Here is a 21,438-nt window from a genome sequence, read left to right as displayed (position 1 = left end):
ATGTATGGACTCTGCACAGTCCCACTTCACCTGTCCTGGATGCCGGGTGTCATTCTCGGTATCTGACCTTATTCTGTATGTATGGACTCTGCACAGTCCCACTTCACCTGTCCTGGATGCCGGGTGTCATTCTCGGTATCTGTCCCCATTCTGTATGTATGGACTCTGCACAGTCCCACTTCTCCTGTCCCGGATGCCGGGTGTCATTCTCGGTATCTGTCCCTATTCTGTATGTATGGACTCTGCACAGTCTCACTTCTCCTGTCCCGGATGCCGGGTGTCATTCTCTATATCTGTCCCCATTCTGTATGTATGGACTCTGCACAGTCCCACTTCTCCTGTCCCGGATGCCGGGTGTCATTCTCGGTATCTGTCCCTATTCTGTATGTATGGACTCTGCACAGTCTCACTTCTCCTGTCCCGGATGCCGGGTGTCATTCTCTATATCTGTCCCTATTCTGTATGTATGGACTCTGCACAGTCCCACTTCTCCTGCCCCGGATGTCGGGTGTCATTCTCAGTATCTGTCCCCATTCTGTATGTATGGACTCTGCACAGTCCCACTTCTCCTGCCCCATGTGTTTGGGATGACAGATATTTTCCAACACAAAGTTTCATAATATAACGAGTTAATAGATTTCTTCACCATAATAGGGAGGAGAACGGTTTCATATTACACCATTTGTATTCTTCCTGTTCCTTCATAAACTTGGCTCCAGCTCAGGGGAAGAGGAAGACAAACTCCACCAGGAGACATCAGACCACAGAGGAGAGACAGCAGAGAGTGGAGACTCCACCAGGAGACATCAGACCACAGAGGAGAGACAGCAGAGAGCGGAGGGGACTCCGCCAGGAGACATCAGACCACAGAGGAGAGACAGCAGAGAGCGGAGGAGACTCCACCAGGAGACATCAGACCACAGAGGAGAGACAGCAGAGAGCGGAGGAGACTCCGCCAGGAGACATCAGACCACAGAGGAGAGACGACAGAGAGCGGAGGAGACTCCGCCAGGAGACATCAGACCACAGAGGAGAGACAGCAGAGAGCGGAGGAGACTCCACCAGGAGACATCAGACCACAGAGGAGAGACAGCAGAGAGCGGAGGGGACTCCACCAGGAGACATCAGACCACAGAGGAGAGACAGCAGAGAGCGGAGGAGACTCCACCAGGAGACATCAGACCACAGAGGAGAGACAGCAGAGAGCGGAGGAGACTCCACCAGGAGACATCAGACCACAAAGGAGAGACAGCAGAGAGCGGAGGGGAGAGGTCATCCCAGTCCATCAGAGAGGTAGGATGGAGCAGATGTTTGAACTCTTCTAGATGTCAGGAGGACACAGGAGGGGTTCATGACCCCCACACTCGGGCACTCAGTATTTTGCAGGTTGGGATGGATGGTGTGGGTGGAGGAATCTAGAAGTCTCTTCTGCTCTGAAGGATCTGTATGACCAGCTTTTGGAATAGAAAACTTTGTCAAAAGATAAAATTAAAAACAAAAAAATAAAATCAAAGTTTAGGAAAAATATCAGAAGGTTCAAAAAGATCCCAACTGAAAGTAGACGGTCATCAGAGGAACCTCCTCCTGCTTTCAAGGTTGTTAAGGAATGTGTGCCACGCCCTTAGCAACAAGTGATGTCACCCAGCCCAACAAACAATGTGTCCCTGAGCCCCCCCCCAATTTATAGAAGGTTCTTCAAGTCTGGTTTACATGTATACGGGGACCCCCATGTTAAAAAACATTGCGTTGAGCCCCCCAAAATTCCATACCAGGCCACTGGGGTCTGGTGTAGATTTTATAGGGGAACCTCACAATAAAAAACAGGGAGAACAGCACCTGGGGTCCTCCCAAAAATCCATACTGAACCCTGATGTGAGCATGCAGCCTGGGTGCAGCCCCCTCATTCTCCCATACATGCCCCCAACATGGGGGGTATCTCTCCAGGGGGAATCCCTCACAATGCATCTGGTGCCCATGTTGATGAGGACAAGGACCTCTTTCCCACATTCCTGGCCTGGTGGTTGTGTGGAAGAGTGGGTGAGGGGCTTATCTGAATCTGAAAGAACCCTTCAACAATAAGGGGGCCCCAGAAACTGCCCCACCCACACTCGTTTACAGGAAAAAAAAATGAAAACTGAATTAAAACACAGAGACGTCCTTTAAGAAAAATGACCACCTCCCCCAGAAAAGTCCCAAAATGTAATTTCACCATGTTGTCCGGTGACGTAGATCGAACGTCAGCCACAAAGAACAACTCTCATGAACCCACCAAAAAAAAAAGCTGATCTGCTCCTGCTGACTGCTCGCCTAGGAATGACAGTTCCAGCAGATGACAGCTGAATGTAAACGCAGGAGAACCTGATCTGGGAGATGTAACTTTATTCGTACTTCACAGAGCAACTCCTTCTGTGTTCATATACACCGAACACAGCTCTAGACTGGACACTGGACTGCTGTACATGACAGCTCCCTTTGTCATTGGTTGTTAGCGAAGCAGCGGGTACCGGCACCCGCTGCATCACCAGCAACCATGACGTCACCCGACTCCACCAGGAATCCTCAGCCATGTAAATAGAGGGGCGGTTCCAGCTTGACATCACTGACCACATGACCATATTTGGGCAAGGACATTGACTTATTTGCTTTATGACCATGGCGATAGTTGGGCGGTGACATCACTGGGTATAAACCCCGCCCCTTTGTTTGCATTAAGCAAACAACATATCATTCATGGCAAGTGTAGCGATGGAATGGTACATGTCCCTTGGTCACTCATTTCTACACAGGGGGCCGGCAGGGCCAGTACAAGGATTGTCTCTGCACAGGTGAAGGTGCATTTTGGTGTCCCCCACCCCCGCCACACCCTCCCCTATCCTACACAATGCAGCCCCCCCCATCCCCACTGTCTACAGCCTTGCTGGTACACCTTCACGTTGCACTCATAATGTGATGGATGTCAACCAGCACTGCAAATGTGAGCTGTGCTGAACTGGCACTAAGTTCCCCCTCTTCAAATCCCCCCCCCCCAGTACAAATCCCCCCCCCCAATCCACCTTCCCAGCACAACAAATCCCCCCAAATGTCCTTTTCTTTCAAGCATACTCCCCCCTCCCCCAATCCCTCTTCTAGCAGAGATCTTTCTCCCAGGGTAAATCTTCTCCCCACTTCTAGAAAAAATCCATATCTCCCCACCCCCATTCCAGCACAACCCCCCATCCCAGCACAATCCCCTCCCCCCATCCCAGCACAACCCCCCCAATCTCAGCACAATCCCCTCCCTCCGTCCCAGCACAAACCCCCTCATCCCAGCACAAACCCCTCTCCCCCCAATCCCAGCACAATCCCCTTCCCCCAATCCCAGCACAACCCCCCCAATCTCAACACAATCCCCTCCCCCATCCCAGCAAACCCCCCCCAATCTCAGCAGAATCCTCTCCCCCCATCCCAGCACAAACCCCCTCATCCCAGCACAAATCCCTCTCCCCCAAATCCCAGCACAATCTTCTCCCCCCAATCCCAGCACAACCCCCCCCAATCTCAACACAATCCCCTCCCCCCATCCCAGCACAAACCCCTCTCCCCCCAACCAATCCCAGCACAAACCCCTCTCCCCCCCTTCCAGTACAACCCCCCCAACACAAATCCTCTCCCCTGCTAATACAAATCAATCAATACTTCCCAATTGTCCCGCTTTTTGTGGGACCTCCCTGAGATAAGAGCAAAATCCTGCAAATCTGAACTAAACACCAACACGCAGTGCAGAAAACCGTTCCATGTGAGTTTCTCGCACCGCATTCAAAATGCAAAGTTGCAATCTGTATTGGGTGTCAACGTTCACTTAATGACACCCCCAAATGAAGGTTGCAAATGTAATGGCTTTACTTCCACCAGATCGCATGGTATCCGGTTCCTGTAACTCGGTGCGGTCCGGCACAATTTCAGCCCATTCAAATGAATGGGCTGAAATTCCACTGCATCTGGAACGCATGGGAATCGCACAGGAATGCTTAGTGTGTTCCTGTGCAATTCATGGTGTGACCCGACCCTGAGTCCTGGAGCCCATTGTGTCCCTTCCTGGCTCCTGCTCCTGTCTGTGTATAGGAAGACATCAGAGCCGAGGAGGAGGAGGCTTCACTCCGGTGTGAAAGGCAGCCAGCGAGGACAGGTGCCAGCTGCTATACTGGGCTGAGATCCAGGGCTGTCCTAATGCATGGGCACTGCTGGGTACTGCCCAGGGGCCCCAGGTGCATGGGGGCCCCATGATAATCTTACATTACATCATACTTGCCAACTGTCCTGGATTTGCTGGGAGAGTCACGCTTTTTACTAAACTGTCCTGGGATGGCCCAGGCAGCATTCCAGAACCTGTACTGTGCCCTCCTCATTTCAGTATTGTGCCCTTCTGACCCCCCTGTACTGTGTCCTCCTGATCCCTGTTCTGTGCTCTCCTGATCCCAGTATTGTGCCCTCCTGATCCCAGTGTTGTGCCCTCCTGATCCCCCCTGTATTGTGTCCTCCTTACTCCCCCTGTATTGTGCCCTCCTGATCCCAGTATTGTGCCCTCCTGAGCCCTCTACTGTGCCCTCCTGATCCCTGTACTGTGCCCTCCTGATCCCTGTACTGTGCCCTCCTGATCCCAGTATTATGCCCTCCTGATCCCAGTATTGTGTCCTGATGATCCCAGTATTGTGCCCTCCTTATCCCAGTATTGTGTCCTCCTGGTCCCAGTACTGTGCCCTTCTGACCCCCCGTACTGTGCTCTCCTGATCCCAGTATTGTGTCCTCATGATCCCAGTATTGTGTCCTCCTGATCCCAGTATTGTACCCTCCTGACTCCCCCAGTATTGTGCCCTCCTGACCCCTCAGTATTGTGCCCTCCTGACCCCTCAGTATTGTGTCCTCCTGATTATAATATTATGTCCTCTTGATCCCAGTATTGTGCCCTCCTGATCTCAGGATTGTGCCCACCTGACTCCCCCAGTATTGTGACCTCCTGACTCCCCCAGTATTGTGCCCTCCTGACTCCCCCAGTATTGTTCCCTCCTGACTCCCCCATACTGGGCCCTTTGTGTTGATTAGTCTTTGATTTATGGCATGCTTACTTATTGTTTAAAATCAATTCTATTGAAAGTCCTAAGAAATGTATGTTTAATTCTATCCACTATTTATACTTTAATTCTGGAGAGTAGGAGTGTAAATTGGGGCAGATTGGTAGGGGCCCCAGTGTACTACTTTGCCCAGGGGCCCATGATGCTATTAAGATGGCCCTGCTGAGGTCACAGCGCATGAGACATTAAAAGTAGGGTGGCCACCTCACCCCTTTAAACCCAAACACATACTAATGACACGGGTTCTGGGGCTACTGAAGGTGGTCATCAAACTCACTTGGTGCCTCATCTGAATTCAGTTATCCCCAGAGTCTGGTCGACCAATCAGCTTCCTCCAGTAATGAATATGATGAGTGTTGTATTGCGGGTTGGACTGGTCGCCCGTCTCTTGGACTGTAATAAATATTACGGCAAACTTTCTGGAAGAGAACCGAGGTTGCGAAGTACTTGATTACGTTCAACATCCTTTTCCGATTGTAAAACCGTACATTTCACAACGCTGACCTGGTGCCGCGGGTCGTAGAGGCTGATTATCTCCACACATTCCACACACCTGACACCACACCTGACACCACACACCTGACACCACACCTGACACCACACCTGACACCGATGACACCCTCCTGTAAAGTGATCCCAGCACAGAAACCTCATATTATTATTATTATTATTATTACTACGAGTTTATATAGCGGCAAAGGGTTTGCTCAGCGCTGTCCAATAGGGGGGACAATACATGGCACAGTACAACAACAACAAACAACGTACGAGGGGTAAGAGGGCCCTACTCTTACGAGCTTACAATCTAGGAGGGAGGGGGTAAAGGTACAGTAGGAAGTGGCTGAGGGGGATGAAGTGGTGGGAGGAATGAGGGAGGATGGCCGTTAGGTGAGGGTGGGGTAGGCTTCCCTGAAGAGATGGGTTTTGAGGGAGCGCCTGAATGTGAATAGGGAAGGCGACAGTCTGATGGATTGGGGCAGTGAGTTCCAGAGGATGGGGGAGGACCTGGAGAAGTCCTGCAGTCGTGCATGGGAGGAGGAGACCAGGGAGCAGGATAGAAGGAGGTCCTGTGAGGAGCGAAGGGTACGGGTAGGGTGGTACTTGGGGATCAGGTTGGTGAGGTAGTCAGGGGCAGTGTTGTGAACGGCTTTGTAGGTCAGGGTAAGGAGTTTAAATTTGATGCGTTGGGCAATCGGGAGCCAGTGGAGGGAGAGGCAGAGGGGGGTGGCAGAGGTGGAGCGGGTGGTGAGGTGGATGAGTCTGGCAGCTGAGTTCAGGATGGTCTGGAGCGGGGAGAGCCTGCACTTGGGTAGGCCAGTGAGGAGGGAGTTGCAGTAGTCAAGGCGTGAGATGATGAGGGAGTGTACTAGAAGTTTGGTGGTGTCTGGGGTGAGGAAGGTACGTATCTTGGCAATGTTGCGAAGATGGAGCCTGCATGTGTTTGTGAGTGATTTGACATGCGGTTGGAGGGAGAGGTTTGCGTCAAGAATGACGCCAAGGACTTTGGCTTGCGGGGCGGGAGTGATAGTGGAGTTGTTGGTGATGATGGATAGGATGGGGGGGGGGTGTTGGCAGGGGGAAAGATGAGGAGCTCGGTTTTGGAGAGGTTGAGCTTGAGGAAATGTAGCGACATCCAGTCTGAGATGTCATTTAGGAGGTGAGTGAGGCAGAGATAGTGGGGGTGAGGAGAGGGGTGGAGAGGTAGATTTGGGTGTCGTCCGCGTAGAGGTGATAGTTGAAGCCGTGAGATTGTATGAGTTTGCCCAGGGAGGAGGTGTAGATGGAGAAGAGAAGGGGTCCAAGGACAGAGCCTTGGGGGACCCCAACAGAGAGGGGGAGGGAGGGGGAGGTGGCACCATTGTAGGTGACACTGAAGGAGCGTCGGGATAGGTAGGATGAGAACCAGGAGAGAGCAGTATCTCCGATGCCAAGGGAGAGTAGTTTATTAAGGAGGAGGGGGTGGTCAACTGTGTCGAAGGCCGCAGAGAGGTCCAGGAGAAGGAGGACAGAGTAGTCGCCCTTGGCTTTGGCGCTGAGTAGGTCGTTAGTGATTTTGAGGAGGGCAGTTTCAGTGGAGTGTAGGGGACGGAAGCCGGACTGTAGAGGGTCAAGGAGGTTATTGTCAATAAGGTGGGCGCTTAGGCGATCGTAGACTAAGCGTTCAAGGAGCTTGGAGGTGAGTGGCAGCAGGGAGATGGGTCTGAGGTTGTTGGGGTCTGCGGGATCCAGGGAGGGCTTTTTGAGGATGGGGGTGATATGCGCATGCTTTAGGGGGGAGGGGAATACGCCAGTAGAGAGGGAGAGATTGAAGATGTGGGTGAGGGAGCGGATGAGGGAAGAGGGGGGTGACCGGAGGAGTTGAGAGGGGATAGGGTCCAGGGGGCAGGTAGTGAGGCGGGCTTTTGTAGAGAAATAACAGAACAATAATAAGATCATACATAGCTCTTCAGGTGGGACGGCTTCCAAAGCATGAAGGACAGCACAGCGGCTAAATGGTTATCACTTCCACCTGGCAGTACTCAGGTTGCGGGTTCAAATCCCAACCACGGCACCACCTGCCTGGAATTTGCATGTTCTCCCTGTGCCTATGTGGGTTTCCTCCAGGTACTCCAGTTTCCTCCCACACTCCGAAGACATGCAGCGAGGTTGACTGGTTCTTGTATAAAACTGGCCACAGTATGTGAATTTAGGGACCTTAGACTGTACGCTCCTCAGGGGTGGGGACTGATGGGAATGTACAATATAAATGTAAAGCGCTGCGTACATTGACGGCGCTATAGAAGGCTCGGGTTGCATTTGATCCATTTTTGTGATGCATTTTGTTTAAAAAAAAAATTCTTGTTGCTAGGCGGAATAAAAGCATCAAAAACGCACTACATACTTTTCTGCAGCATCTCCATTAAAGTCTATAGAGGCAAAAATGCAACTTTTTTGTGTTGAATAAAGTCCCCGAGCCTTTCCGAAAAAACTCAGCGGGTGAAAACGCGGAGATGTGAACTTGTCCCATAGGAAATCATGTTAACCCCTTCCCACCAGCACCTACTGGCCCTTTAAGGGTTTCAGAAGCCGGGAGGCGGGGTGGGGTTTAGGGACATATGACCGCCGTGACGCGCTGTCATGGCGGTCACATGATCGGGAAAGGTCCTGATTGAAAGAGGAGATCGGGACCTTTCCGTGAGTACTGGACATGGTGCACGGCGCGCACTCTCGGCACATATGTCCTTTTTTAATAGAACGCAAACGTGCGGCCGCTCGGCGTCTAGGCCCAGACGCCGGGAGGGCGCACATTTGCGGTCGGCAGGCGTGAAGAGGTTAAATGGACTGCTGTGCTTTGCTGGAAAACGCTTTAGGTGTGAACCTAGACCACCCACATGGGAGAAAAATACATCTGAAATATATTTTAAAAATATTCTTCCCAAATATAATGACATATATTTGAAATGCTACAATTTTGGCCGTATTCAATATATTTAAAAAAAAATATATATATATATATATATTTATTACACACAATGCATGTTGAAATGCTGAAGAAACACGAGGCTGTCAGAGGCAAACCAGAGAAGCAGATTGCAATAAAAAAAAAAACGGTTTGTTGACTCTGTGGTATCTGCATGTTGGAGAGGGTGTGGGCCTGGAAACTGGCCGAGGCTCAGAGTCTAAACACACGCCAGATCCTCACCAGAGCACCCAGAAAGGAGATTACCGATGGGTGGACCAGGAGGTGGCCCTCAGTCACAGTTGGCAGCTGGACAGGACTAGAACCAGGATTACCGATGGGTGGACCAGGAGGTGGCCCTCAGCCACAGTTGGCAGCTGGACAGGACTAGAACCAGGATTACCGATGGGTGGACCAGGAGGTGGACCTCAGTCACAGTTGGCAGCTGCACAGGACTAGAACCAGGATTACCGATGGGTGGACCAGGAGGTGGACCTCAGTCACAGTTGGCAGCTGCACAGGACTAGAACCAGGATTACCGATGGGTGGACCAGGAGGTGGCCCTCAGCCACAGTTGGCAGCTGCACAGGACTAGAACCAGGATTACCGATGGGTGGACCAGGAGGTGGCCCTCAGTCACAGTTGGCAGCTGCACAGGACTAGAACCAGGATTACCGATGGGTGGACCAGGAGGTGGCCCTCAGCCACAGTTGGCAGCTGCACAGGACTAGAACCAGGATTACCGATGGGTGGACCAGGAGGTGGACCTCAGTCACAGTTGGCAGCTGCACAGGACTAGAACCAGGATTACCGATGGGTGGACCAGGAGGTGGCCCTCAGTCACAGTTGGCAGCTGCACAAGACTAGAACCAGAACATAGTAGACAGCCAATAAGCAGTATCAGGGACAGAGAGAAGGTCGGGGTAGGCCATGGACAAGCTGAAGTCAGTAACCAACCAGGAACACAGATCGGGCAATCCAAGATCACTAGCGAGGCCTCATTAACCCTGTCACTGCTGGGGCCATTTTTTTCTCACACAGACAATGCGCACTTTTGTTTTTTAAGATTACTTAACCCCCTCCTCCAAAAACCGGATATATTTCCTTAAAGCGGAAGGCCAGAAGAGTAAGTAGATATCAAACCTGTCGAGTAAAAAAATTGTGTGCGACCGCGAAACGGAGACGAACTGTAAAAGCCCATATCGCCCATAGGTAGCACTTTAGAAATCTTTACAGCTCACCAGTTTAGAGTTAAAGGAGAACTTCATGACCGCACCCCTCCCCCACTGACTATTTCTTAGTATTTGTTATCCCGTACTTCCTGTGCCAGTAACCACCAGGGCATTGCTGTAATCATACCTTCCTGTGTGTCACCTATACAACTATTCATCTCTATATCTTGCAGGCTACTATGGCTGGATTTCCCATTGCTCCACCCGGACTGGAATATCTTCTTCAGGTGAGATATGTGAAGAGTACCTGTGAGGAGGGCAGATTACACCCCCAGACACTGAATTTATGGCAGCAGCTGGTCTGTAGAAGAAATCTTTAATGTGGAACTTCAGCCAGACCTGGATGTGGTGGGATAACATCAGAGCCTCTGTCAGGCTGGATTTTATTTTCGGCTGTAAATCTTGGTAGATTTTTCACCCGGGGGTTATGAAATCCCAATTCTCCCGCTTTCCCACTTCCATGTCCCATCTCTTTTCTACATATACCTATTTCTCCACCCCACTCTCTCATCCCATCGCTCTAGGAACCCATCTACTCAATCCTGATGCCCATCCATCACCCAGACTCCCATCTCATCACCCTTGGCAGTCATCTACTCAACCCTGATGCCCATCCATGACCCCAGACACCTATCCCATTTCCCTAGGCACTCATGTACTCAACCCTGACACCCATCCATCATCCCAGACTCCCATCATCCTAGGCTCTCATATACTCAACACTGATACCCCTCCATCACCCCAGACTACCATCCCATCACTTTCATCACCCATCTACTCAACCCTGACACCCCTCCATCTCCCAGACTCCCATCACCCTTGGCACTCATCTACTCAACCTGAACACCCACCCATCATCCCAGACTCCCTTCACTCTAGGCTCTCATATAATCAACACTGAAACCCCTCCATCACCCCAGACACTCCTTCATCACCCCAGACTCCCATCACATCACTTTCATCACCCATCTACTCAACCCTGACACCCATACATCACCCCAGACTCCCATCTTATCACCCTAGGAACCCATCTACTCAACCCTGACATCCATCCATGCATCAGCCTACCCTCCCATCCCATCACCCTTGGCACTTATCTATTCAACCCAGGCACCCATCTTTCACCCCAGATAACCATCAAATCACCCTTGGCAATCACCTACTCAACCCTGACACCCCTCCATCACCCCAGCCTCCCATCCCATCACCCTTGGTACTCATCTACTCAACCCTGACACCTCTCCATCACCCCAGACATGTATTTCATCACACTCAGCACCCATCTACTCAACACTGACACCCAGCAGGCACCCTAGAGTCCCATCCCATCACACTAGGCACACATCTACTCAACACTGACACCCAGCAGGCACCCTAGAGTCCCATCCCATCACAGTAGGCACACATCTACTCAACCCTGACAAACCATCCATCACACCAGGCACCCATCCCATCACCCCAGGCACCTGCCTACTCATCCGAATGTCCCTTTCTCCCAGGGTTCCCTTCAGTGAACCCCTCTATTTGCTCCAGACACTTATTAGGCATGGTGGTATTGATGGAGATAAGAGTGTTGGTGTTGGTTATGGTAACCAGGAATATGCTGTTGACTCCCCTTTGCTCTGTTTAACAGGTCAATGAACTCTTCATGAAGGAGACAAGTAAGTTCTGTTTTTTTTTTTTTTTTTGTAACTCAAATATTTTGCCCCTAGTCATTAGTCTTCCACCAATTACTGGGAAGTGTCACCAGTATTTCCTACTTATGTTCACTGAAATTGTTAGTTTAAAGGAGAGCTTTTCCTGATCCTCCTATTGGCAGAGCTGTTTAGATCTCCAGATAAAACCCATGAACAGTTTTGTCTTAAATGGAACACAGTGTGATTTTGTACTTTTTTTATGTATTATGGTCAGAATGATTTTTGTTTCCTTTTTAAACAAGGAATGTTTTATATTCATGGTTTAAATTGTCTTATTCAGCCAGAAGGTGGAGCTCTAGTCCTAATTTTTAGCTCGTCTCACCAGTAGGATGGATTAACAGAGAAAGACATTTGCTAGAATTGTGTATCTTCAGATATTTGGATTACAGAAAGAGTCAATGTGAATTTACATTGGAGGGGAGATGGATATAAAAACATTTTGTCTGTTTTGCAGAATCTCAGAGACGTTTGACTTTGTGCACTAAACTCTTTTAATTGTGTCATTTCAGGGAGTGGTATTTTCCAAAGCTATAATACGTACGATTTGTTTGGCGCCGATGGCCAACTTGTGTACCAAGCCACTGAGCAGCGGGAGTGTTGTGGTCCTCGCATGGATTGCAGGGTTGCCAACACCCAAGGATATAATGTCCTCAACCTTCTTGTGCCTTTAGAGTGCTGTAGCTGTGACACCAAGGTATGAGACACTGATTAGCCGTACAGTGGGGACCTGTGAAATGAGTCATAACCCTTTACATAGCATTGATTGTAAGCTCCATGTCTAAGCCCCTTGCTTATATTATTATTATTATACAGTATTTATAAAGCGCCGATAGTTCGCTCAGCGCTGTACATTACAGAGGGGGACAGAACATGTGACAGAACAATACCAATACAATGCAAAACATGAGGGGTTCGAGGGCCCTGCTCTTTCGTGCTTACAATCTAGGAGGGAGGGGATGGTGGCACAGGAGGAGATAGCTGTGGGGGATGGAGTGGTAGGAAGAGTAGAGGAGGTCGGCAGGTTAGCGGGGGGGGGGGGGGGGTAGGCTTCCCTGAAGAGATGGGTTTTCAGGGTGCGCCTAAAGGAGAGGAGAGTAGGTAATAATCTGATGGGTTGGGGCAGGGAGTTCCAGAGGATGGGTGGCACCCTGGAGAAGTCCTGGAGGCGGGCATGGGAGGAGGAGACCAGGGAACTAGAGAGAAAGAGGTCTTGTGAGGAGCGGAGTGTGCGTGTTGGGTGGTACTTGGATATTAGGTCAGTGATGTAGTTCGGGGCAGTATGGTGGACAGCTTTGTACGTCAGTGTTAGGATTTTGAATTTGATCCATTGCGCAATCGGAAGCCAGTGGAGGGATTGGCAGAGGGGGGTGGAGGACACTGAGTGGAGGCCAGTGGAGGGATTGACAGAGGGGGGTGGAGAACACTGAGTGGAGGCCAGTGGAGGGATTGGCAGAGGGGGGTGGAGGACACTGAGTGGAGGCCAGTGGAGGGATTGGCAGAGGGGGGTGGAGGACACTGAGTGGAGGCCAGTGGAGGGATTGGCAGAGGGGGGTGGAGGACACTGAGTGGAGGCCAGTGGAGGGATTGGCAGAGGGGGGTGGCGGAAACGGAGCGGTTGGAAAGGTGAATGAGTCTAGCAGCCGTATTCAGGATGGACTGAAGCCGGGATAGCCAGCAGCGAGGCAGGCCAGTGAGGAGGGAGTTGCAGTAGTCGAGTCGTGATATGATGAGGGAGTGGATGAGCTGTTTAGTGGTTTCTGGAGTTAGGAACGTGCGTATTTTGGCGATATTGCGGAGGTGGAGTCTGCATGTTGCGGAGGTGGAGTCTGCATGAGTTAGTTAAAGATTGGACTTGGGGCTGGAAGGATAGGATAGCTTATATGCTACAACCCTCTAATAACATACAAAACATGGACCTCCAGGATTCCTTCATCTGCTGGACCAGGAATATGGTGAGGAGGCCCTTGTCCCCAACAACAAGGTTCTTTGTTAAAAGCCTTTGCTGCCTCCCCACTTCTTCCTGGCTAGGTATCTTTCCAATGTTAATGGCATGTGACCAGGTATGGTACCAGAGGGAGGGGGCGCACAATCACTATCTCCCTTTTCTGGCCAGCAGGAAGCAAGCCTAGATAAAGGACTCATGGATTTTTAAGGGGGATCCCACAAGTTTGTATTTTTTGTATGTGTGTGTTCTCGGTCTCCATTAAAAAATTCATACCTGACCCATATTTATGATAATGGCATGGTATAGATTTTGAGGACCCGTGCCTTTCTTATTTTAGTTTGCAGGGCATATTGCCAGGTACGTTTTACAAGGGTAGGGGGGGCTGCATGCTTGTTGCCCCCCTTTTCCTGGGCACCAAGGGTATATGCCTTTATAAGGGTATGGATTTTGATTCAAGGTATGGCCCTCTAGCACTGGTGAGATACAGGACATGGACCTCTAGGACTGGTGAGATACAAGATATGGCCCTGTAGAACTGGTGCGATACAAGACACCACCCTCTAGGAATGGTGAAATACAAGACATGGCCCTCTAGAACTGGTGAGATACAAGATACCACCCTCTAGGAGTGGTGAGATACAAGACATGGCCCTCTAGGACTGGCAAGATACAAGACATTGCACTCTAGGTCTGGTGAGATGCAAGACATGGCCCTCTAGGACTGGTGATATATAAGACATGGCCCTCTAGATCTGGTGAGATACAAGACATCACTCTCTAGGACTGGAGAGAAACAGAAATAGCCCTCTAGGACTGGACAGATACAAGACATGGTTTTCTAGGTCTGGTGTGATACAAGACATGGCCTTCTAGGTCTGGTGAGATACAAGACATGGCCCTCTAGGTCTGGTGAGATACAAGACATGGCCCTCTAGGTCTGGTGAGATACCAGACATGGCCCTCTAGGTCTGGTGAGATACCAGACATGGCCCTCTAGGTCTGGTGAGATACCAGACATGGCCCTCTAGGACTGGTGAGATACAAGACATGGCCCTCTAGGACTGGTGAGATACAAGACATGGCCCTCTAAGTCTGGTGAGATACAAGACATGGCCCTCTAGGTCTGGTGAGATACCAGACATGGCCCTCTAGGTCTGGTGAGATACCAGACATGGCCCTCTAGGTCTGGTGAGATACCAGACATGGCCCTCTAGGACTGGTGAGATACAAGACATGACCCTCTAGGACTGGTGAGATACAAGACATGGTCCTCTAGGACTGGTGAGATACAAGACATGGTCCTCTAGGACTGGTGAGATACAAGACATGACCCTCCAAGACTGCTGAGATACAAGACATGGCATTATAGGACTGGTGAGATACAAGACATGACCCTCTAGAGCTGTTGAGACACAAGACCCGACCCTCTAGATTGGGAAGATACAAGATATGGCCCTCTTGGTCTGGTGAGAAACAAGACATAGTCCTCTAGGTCTGGTGAGATACAAGACCTGGCCCTCTAGGTTGGGAAGATACAAGGCATGGCCCTCTAGGTCTGATGAGATACAAGACATGGCCCTCTAGGTTGGGAAGATACAAGACATGGGTCTCTAGGACTGGTGAGATACAAGACCTGGTCCTCTAAGACTGATTATATATAAGACATGACCTTCTACAACTAATTTCCAGGGTCTTGGGGAACACAAAATATTTACTTCATGTCTTGAATCTCAGAAGTCTAAGATCTTATACAACTGGTGTTATATAGGTACAATCCTTTAGGACTAGTTGGATACGATGTACGGTTATCTAGTTAGATGATCTTCAACAGCTGGTGAAATAAGACCTGAAACACAAAAGCTGTGATGATAAAAGCTTTAGTCTTCTAAGACTGGTTAGATGTAAGGTACAAACCTATAGGGCTGGGTATAGTAAAGCCATGGACCTCTAGGGCTGATAGGAGAGAACAAATGGATTCTAGTAGTGGTGACGTACAAGACACAGGCCTCTAGGATGGTAAGAAAAAATGTATGGATTTTAGAACTGGTGACGTACAAGACACAGGCCTCTAGGGCTGTTGTGATAGAACATACGGTCCGCTAAGACTGGTGAGGACAAATGCACAGCTTTGTGGACTATAGGGACTGATTGAATAAAAAAACATGGTCATCTAGGTGGAGCTGGTTACAAGATGTGGTCCATTAAAGCTGATTAGAAATGAGATATGTTCCTTTTCCTTTAGGACTGGTAATTAATGACAAGTAACGGACCCAAATAAACCTACTGGACAGTCCAAGTACAGTTCTGGATATGATGACCAAGCTCATTAGACAACCCCTTGTGACAATTATTTTTTATTATAGTTGCAGGTCTCCAGTTCCTCCGGGGAGCTCCTCGGCTACATAGTCCAAGAGTGGACAAGTTTTACCTTGAGCTTTGACATCTTGGATCCATCGGGACTTGTTTGTCTTAAAGTGAAAGGTCCAGGATGGGGGGAAGGCTTTATGTCTGACCTCCATTATAAGGTCAGTCTATCGTCACGTGTCAAATGCTTTTTTCTTTAGAAATAATAATTGCAGGAAATGTCATCTGGTTGTGGCGGCTAAGATGTGACCACCTGCCATGCTTCCTGCCCACTGTGGCATTCTGCCATTTTGTTTTTTGCAGTCTTATTTTTTAACAGCAATTGTGACGACAGCTAGAACGTCAAGAACAAGCCAACTCTTGAAATGTTATAGTGCAAGGTGGCAATCAAGAGCAGCTAGTGAGCATGAGTGGTTGTGCAAGAGCTCTCTTTGATGCATTAATAGAGCAATCGATAAACTCATGTAGTCTGTGAACTGCATTTCAAGAATGGGCTGGAAGATGTTGGCTGTGGTGTGCAGATCTCTGCAGAGAATATGCGATCCACTCTCCATTGTAAATGGGAATCTAAGGGATTCTACGCCCTGTAGTCTTCAGTGAGTGTCTCCAAGCATCTGGCTGAATAACATCATTACCACCTGGTTCTGGCTAACGAGAGACTATATAACTCCACCCAGCCTTGCTGCCAGTGCCTTAGCATTTAACTCGAGTTCCTGACCTGTCCCACCACCCACTCTGGACACTTATTACCTCTTACCCCATCTATTGTATTCCAGTCTGTCCCTGTTCCTCCTTTGGTCCTGCTTCCTTGTTTGTCCGGATCATTGTAAGTACTGTATATGAAATGGTCAGTTATACATGGACTCCCTCCACATGATGGAGTTCCAGTGTAAGACACTGTAGACAATTGTGCTCATCCAACCTTGTGGTAACAGTTTGGTGAAAACTCTTTTCTGTTCCACCATGACTTTATCCCTGTGTACAAAGCCAGCTCCATAAAGACATGGATGATCAGTTTGGTGTGGAGGAACTTGAGTTTCCTGCAGAGAGCCCTGAACTTAACCCTGCTGAACACCTTTTGGGATAAATTGGAACATCAATGGTGAGCCAGATCTTCTCATCCAACATCAGCACCTGACCACACAAATGCTCTTTTGGACGACCAGTATTATAGCCCTACTAAAACTCACTAATGACATACTAACTACTAAAACCAACGGCCATTACTCCATACTCATCCCAACCAACGGCCATTACTCCATACTCATCCCAACCAACGGCCATTACTCCATACTCATCCCAACCAATGGCCATTACTCCATACTCATCCCAACCAATGGCCATTACTCCATACTCATCCCAACCAATGGCCCTTACTCCATACTCATCCCAACCAATGGCCATTACTCCATACTCATCCCAACCAACGGCATTACTCCATACTCATCCCAACCAACGGCATTACTCCATACTCATCCCAACCAACGGCCATTACTCCATACTCATCCCAACCAACGGCATTACTCCATACTCATCCCAACCAATGGCCATTACTCCATACTCATCCCAACCAATGGCCATTACTCCATACTCATCCCAACCAATGGCCCTTACTCCATACTCATCCCAACCAATGGCCATTACTCCATACTCATCCCAACCAATGGCCATTACTCCATACTCATCCCAACCAATGGCCATTACTCCATACTTATCCCAACCATTACTCCATACTCAAACTCCAAGACCTTTCCACTGCCTGTGACACAGTCGATCACCCGCACCTCCTCAGTAAACTCCACTCCCTTAACCTCCATGACTGCTCTCTCCTGGTTCTCCTCTTACCTTTCTCAGCTCGCTTTCAGCATCACATACAACAGTAACTCCTCTTCCTCTTTCTGTTGAGGTACCCCAAGGCTCCGTCCTTGGGCTCCTCCTTTTCTCTCTCTCTACATCTCCTCCCTGGGCCAGTTGATCACCTCTCATGGCTTCCAATACCACCTCTATGCTGACAACACCCAGATCTACAGCGGGGCAAAAAAGTATGTAGTCACCACCAATTGTACAAGTTCTCCCACTTACAGAGATGAGAGAGGCCTGTAATTGGCATCATAGGGAGACCTCAACTATGAGAGACAAAATGAGAAAACAAATCCAGACAATCACATTGGCTGATCTGGAAAGAATTTATTTGCAAATTATTGTGGAAAATAAGTATTTGGTGAATATGAAAAGTTCATGTCAATACTTTGCTATATATCCTTTGTTGGCAATGACAGAGGTCAGACTTTTCCTGGAAGTCTTCACAAGGTTGGCACACACTGTTGCTGGTATGTTGGCCCAGCCTCCATGCAGATCTCCTCTAGAGCAGTGATGTTTTGGGGCTGTCGCTGGGCAACACGGACTTTCAACTCCCTCCAAAGGTTTTCTATGGGGTTGAGATCTGGAGACTGGCTAGGCCACTCCAGGACCTTGAAATACTTTTTACAAAGCCACTCCTTCGTTGCCTGGGCGGTATGTTTGGGATCATTGTCATGTTGGAAGACCCAGCAACGTTTCATCTTCAATGCCCTTGCTGATGGAAGGAGGTTTGCACTCAAAATCTCATGATACATGGCCCCATTCATTCTGTCCTGTACATGGAACAGTCATCCTGGTCCCTGTGCGGAGAAACAGCTCCAAAGCATGATGTTGCCACCCCCATGCTTCACAGTAGGTATGGTGTTCTTTGGATGCAACTCAACATTCTCTCTCCTCCAAACACGACGAGTTGTGTTTCTACCAAACAGTTCTATTTTGGTTTCATCTGACCATATGACATTCTCCCAATCCTCTTCTGGATCATCCAAATGCTCTCTAGCAAACTTCAGACGGGCCCCGGACATGTACTGGCTTAAGCAGGGGGACACGTCTGGCACTGCAGGATCTGAGTCCCTGGCGGCGTAGTGTGTTACTGATGGTAGCCTTTGTTACATTGGTCCCAGCTCTCTGCAGGTCATTCACTAGGTCCCCCCGTGTGGTCCTGGGATTTTTGCTCACCGTTCTTCTGATCATTTTGACCCCACGGGGTGAGATCTTGTGTGGAGCCCCAGATGGAGGGAGATTATCAGTGGTCTTGTATGTCTTCCATTTTCTAATTATTGCTCCCACAGTTGATTTGTTCACACCAAGCTGCTTGCCTATTGCAGATTCAGTCTTCCCAGCCTGGTGCAGGTCTACAATTTTGTTTCTGGTGTCCTTTGACAGCTCTTTGGTCTTCACCATAGTGGAGTTTGGAGTGTGACTGTTTGAGGTTGTGGACAGGTGTCTTTTATACTGATAACAAGTTCAAACAGGTGCCATTGATACAGGTAATGAGTGCAGGACAGAGGAGCCTCTTAAAGAAGAAGGTCCAGGTCTGTGAGAGCCAGAAATCTTGCTTGTTTGTAGGTCACCAAATACTTATTTTCCACCATAATTTGCAAATAAATTCTTTCCAGATCAGCCAATGTGATTGTCTGGATTTGTTTTCTCATTTTGTCTCTCATAGTTGAGGTCTCCCTATGATGCCAATTGCAGGCCTCTCTCATCTCTGTAAGTGGGAGAACTTGCACAATTGGTGGGGACTAAATACTTTTTTGCCCCACTGTATCTCTCCACTCCCCGGCTCACCCCCTCAATCTCCTCCCCTATCACAAATCTACTAAGCGACATTTCAATATGGATGCCACACCAATCCCTTAAACTCAATCTGTCTAAAACCGAGCTTGTAATATTTCCTCCCCCCGATCCCCCCACTCGTGACTTTACCATAAAAACCAACAGCACAACCATTGGCCCTTCCCCTCATACCAGGGTGCTCGGTGTATTCCTAGACTCTGACCTCTCCTTGGGGCCCCAAATCCAATAACTGGCTAAATCCTGCCGCCTCAACCTCTGGAACATTTCCAAAATCCACCCCTTTCTCAGCAATGACACCACAAAACAACTTAGACAATTTGTGCTCTTCCAACCTTGTGGTAACAGTTTGGTGAAGACCCTTTTCTGTTCCACCATGACTTTACTCCAAAGCCATGGTGTACAAAGCCAGCTCCATAAAGACATGAATCACTAGTTTGCTGTGGAGGAACTTGTGTCCTGCACAGAGCCCTGACCTTAACCCTATTGAACACCTTTGGGATACATTGGAACATCAATAGTGAGCCAGATCTTCTAATCCAACATTATGGCCTTTGTGATGAGAGTCACTTTGGGTGGGGGTCCCATGGAACACAGCTCACTTTGGAGAGGTGGGGAGACCCCTGTCTCAGCTCCCCATATCCCTCTTATGTGTAAGTCACCCTGTGCCTGTTAGGGGTACAGGGTGATCTGTACTAATATTGTGTAGACATGTATAGGAGATAGGTGGGTGGGGGTTGTGGATTGTTTGGTGTCATGTGGTTGCATCCCATTGTTCTATTGTGTGTCTTGCTTGGGAGCAAACTATTATGGGATGTATGTGTTTATGTGTATTAACTTAGTGCGTGTGTGGGGGAGGTTTCCAGCAGCCCTCCCTCCTGATGGGACTGTCTGCTGGAGTGAAGTTTGAATACCTGTGTGTCTCTTGTTACTACATGTAGATTGCCCCGCCCTGTGTCATTATGCAGGGAGGGGGTTGTCCCCTGAGTGTATATATCTTGTATCTGTGTTCAAATAAACTAGTCTACTTTCTGGCTTACTTCAAATCTGTGGTGTCCGTGGTCAGTGTTCGGGCGGGAAAGCGGTATTCTAACAGAAGTACTCAGCACAGGCTGGGATGGTCCCGTTACAACCTTACATCACCAATGAGTATAAATTCCCACAGACGCCCTCCAAAATCTTGTGGAAAGTCTTCCCAGAAGAGTGGAGGGTGTTAATAGCCTCAAAAAAAGGGGGCCACTCTATACTAACGGCCAGACTCATTCATCTCACCAACCGCTCCACATCTGCCACCCCCCTCTGCCTATCCCTCCACTGGCTCCCGATTGCCCAACGCATCAAATTCAAACTACTAACCCTGACCTACAAAGCCATTCACAACACTGCCCCTAACTACCTCACCAACCTGATTCTCAAGTACCACCCTACCCGTACCTTCGCTCTTCACAGGACCTCCTTCTATCTTGCTCTCTGGTCTCCTCCTCCCACGCACAACTGCAAGACTTCTCCAGGTCCTCCCCCATCCTATGGAACTCACTACCCCAATCCATCAGACTATCACCTACCCTCCTCACCTTCAGGCGCTCCCTGAAAACCCACCTCTTCAGGGAAGCCTACCCCACCCTCACCTAACAGCTGTTCTCCTTCATTCCTCCTACCACTCCATCCCCCACAGCCACTTCCTCCTGTACCACTACCCCCTCCCTCCTAGATTGTAAGCTCCAAAGAGTAGGGCCCTCTAACCCCTTGTGTATTGTTGTTGTTGCTGTTCTGTTTCTTGTATTGTCCCCCCCTCTATTGTACAGCGCTGAGCAAACCCTTTGGCGCTATATAAACTCCATGTAATAATAATACTAACGGCCATATGGGGGAGGGGGCGACTCCAACTAAATGGCCATGGTTTTGGAATGGGACAAGCTCATATAGGTGTGACGGTCAGGGGACCATGAGCATTTGGCTGGATAGTAAAGTGATATAAAACTGTCAGAATGCATTA

The 21,438-nt window shown here is 49.2% G+C and overlaps 1 protein-coding gene across 1 annotated transcript; it reads left to right on the top strand.

Moving 5' to 3' along the window:
• Nucleotides 1-659: 659 nt before the first annotated feature.
• Nucleotides 660-15,985, top strand: LOC149450500 (phospholipid scramblase 1-like). Its single transcript, XM_089691854.1, has 5 exons — nt 660-1,293; nt 9,953-10,006; nt 11,413-11,440; nt 11,986-12,170; nt 15,785-15,985. Exons 2-5 carry the CDS (start codon nt 9,959-9,961, stop codon nt 15,983-15,985), a joined length of 462 nt encoding a protein of 153 aa, XP_089547980.1. The 5' UTR covers nt 660-1,293; nt 9,953-9,958.
• Nucleotides 15,986-21,438: the final 5,453 nt, after the last annotated feature.

This window comes from Staurois parvus, unplaced genomic scaffold (assembly GCF_062004578.1).
Source record: "Staurois parvus isolate SC_StPar_1 unplaced genomic scaffold, SC_StPar_1.0 ptg000573l, whole genome shotgun sequence".
In the NCBI taxonomy this organism is placed as follows: Eukaryota; Metazoa; Chordata; class Amphibia; order Anura; family Ranidae; genus Staurois; species Staurois parvus.
This window is presented reverse-complemented; position numbering and strand designations above follow the sequence as displayed.

Coding starts and splice junctions, on each gene's coding strand:
- LOC149450500 (XM_089691854.1), top strand. CDS start 9,959: ATGGCTGGATTTCCCATTGCTCCACCCGGACTGGAATATCTTCTTCAG. Junction 11,441..11,985: donor ACTCTTCATGAAGGAGACAA/GTAAGTTCTGTT, acceptor GTGTCATTTCAG/GGAGTGGTATTTTCCAAAGC. Junction 12,171..15,784: donor GCTGTAGCTGTGACACCAAG/GTATGAGACACT, acceptor TTTTTATTATAG/TTGCAGGTCTCCAGTTCCTC.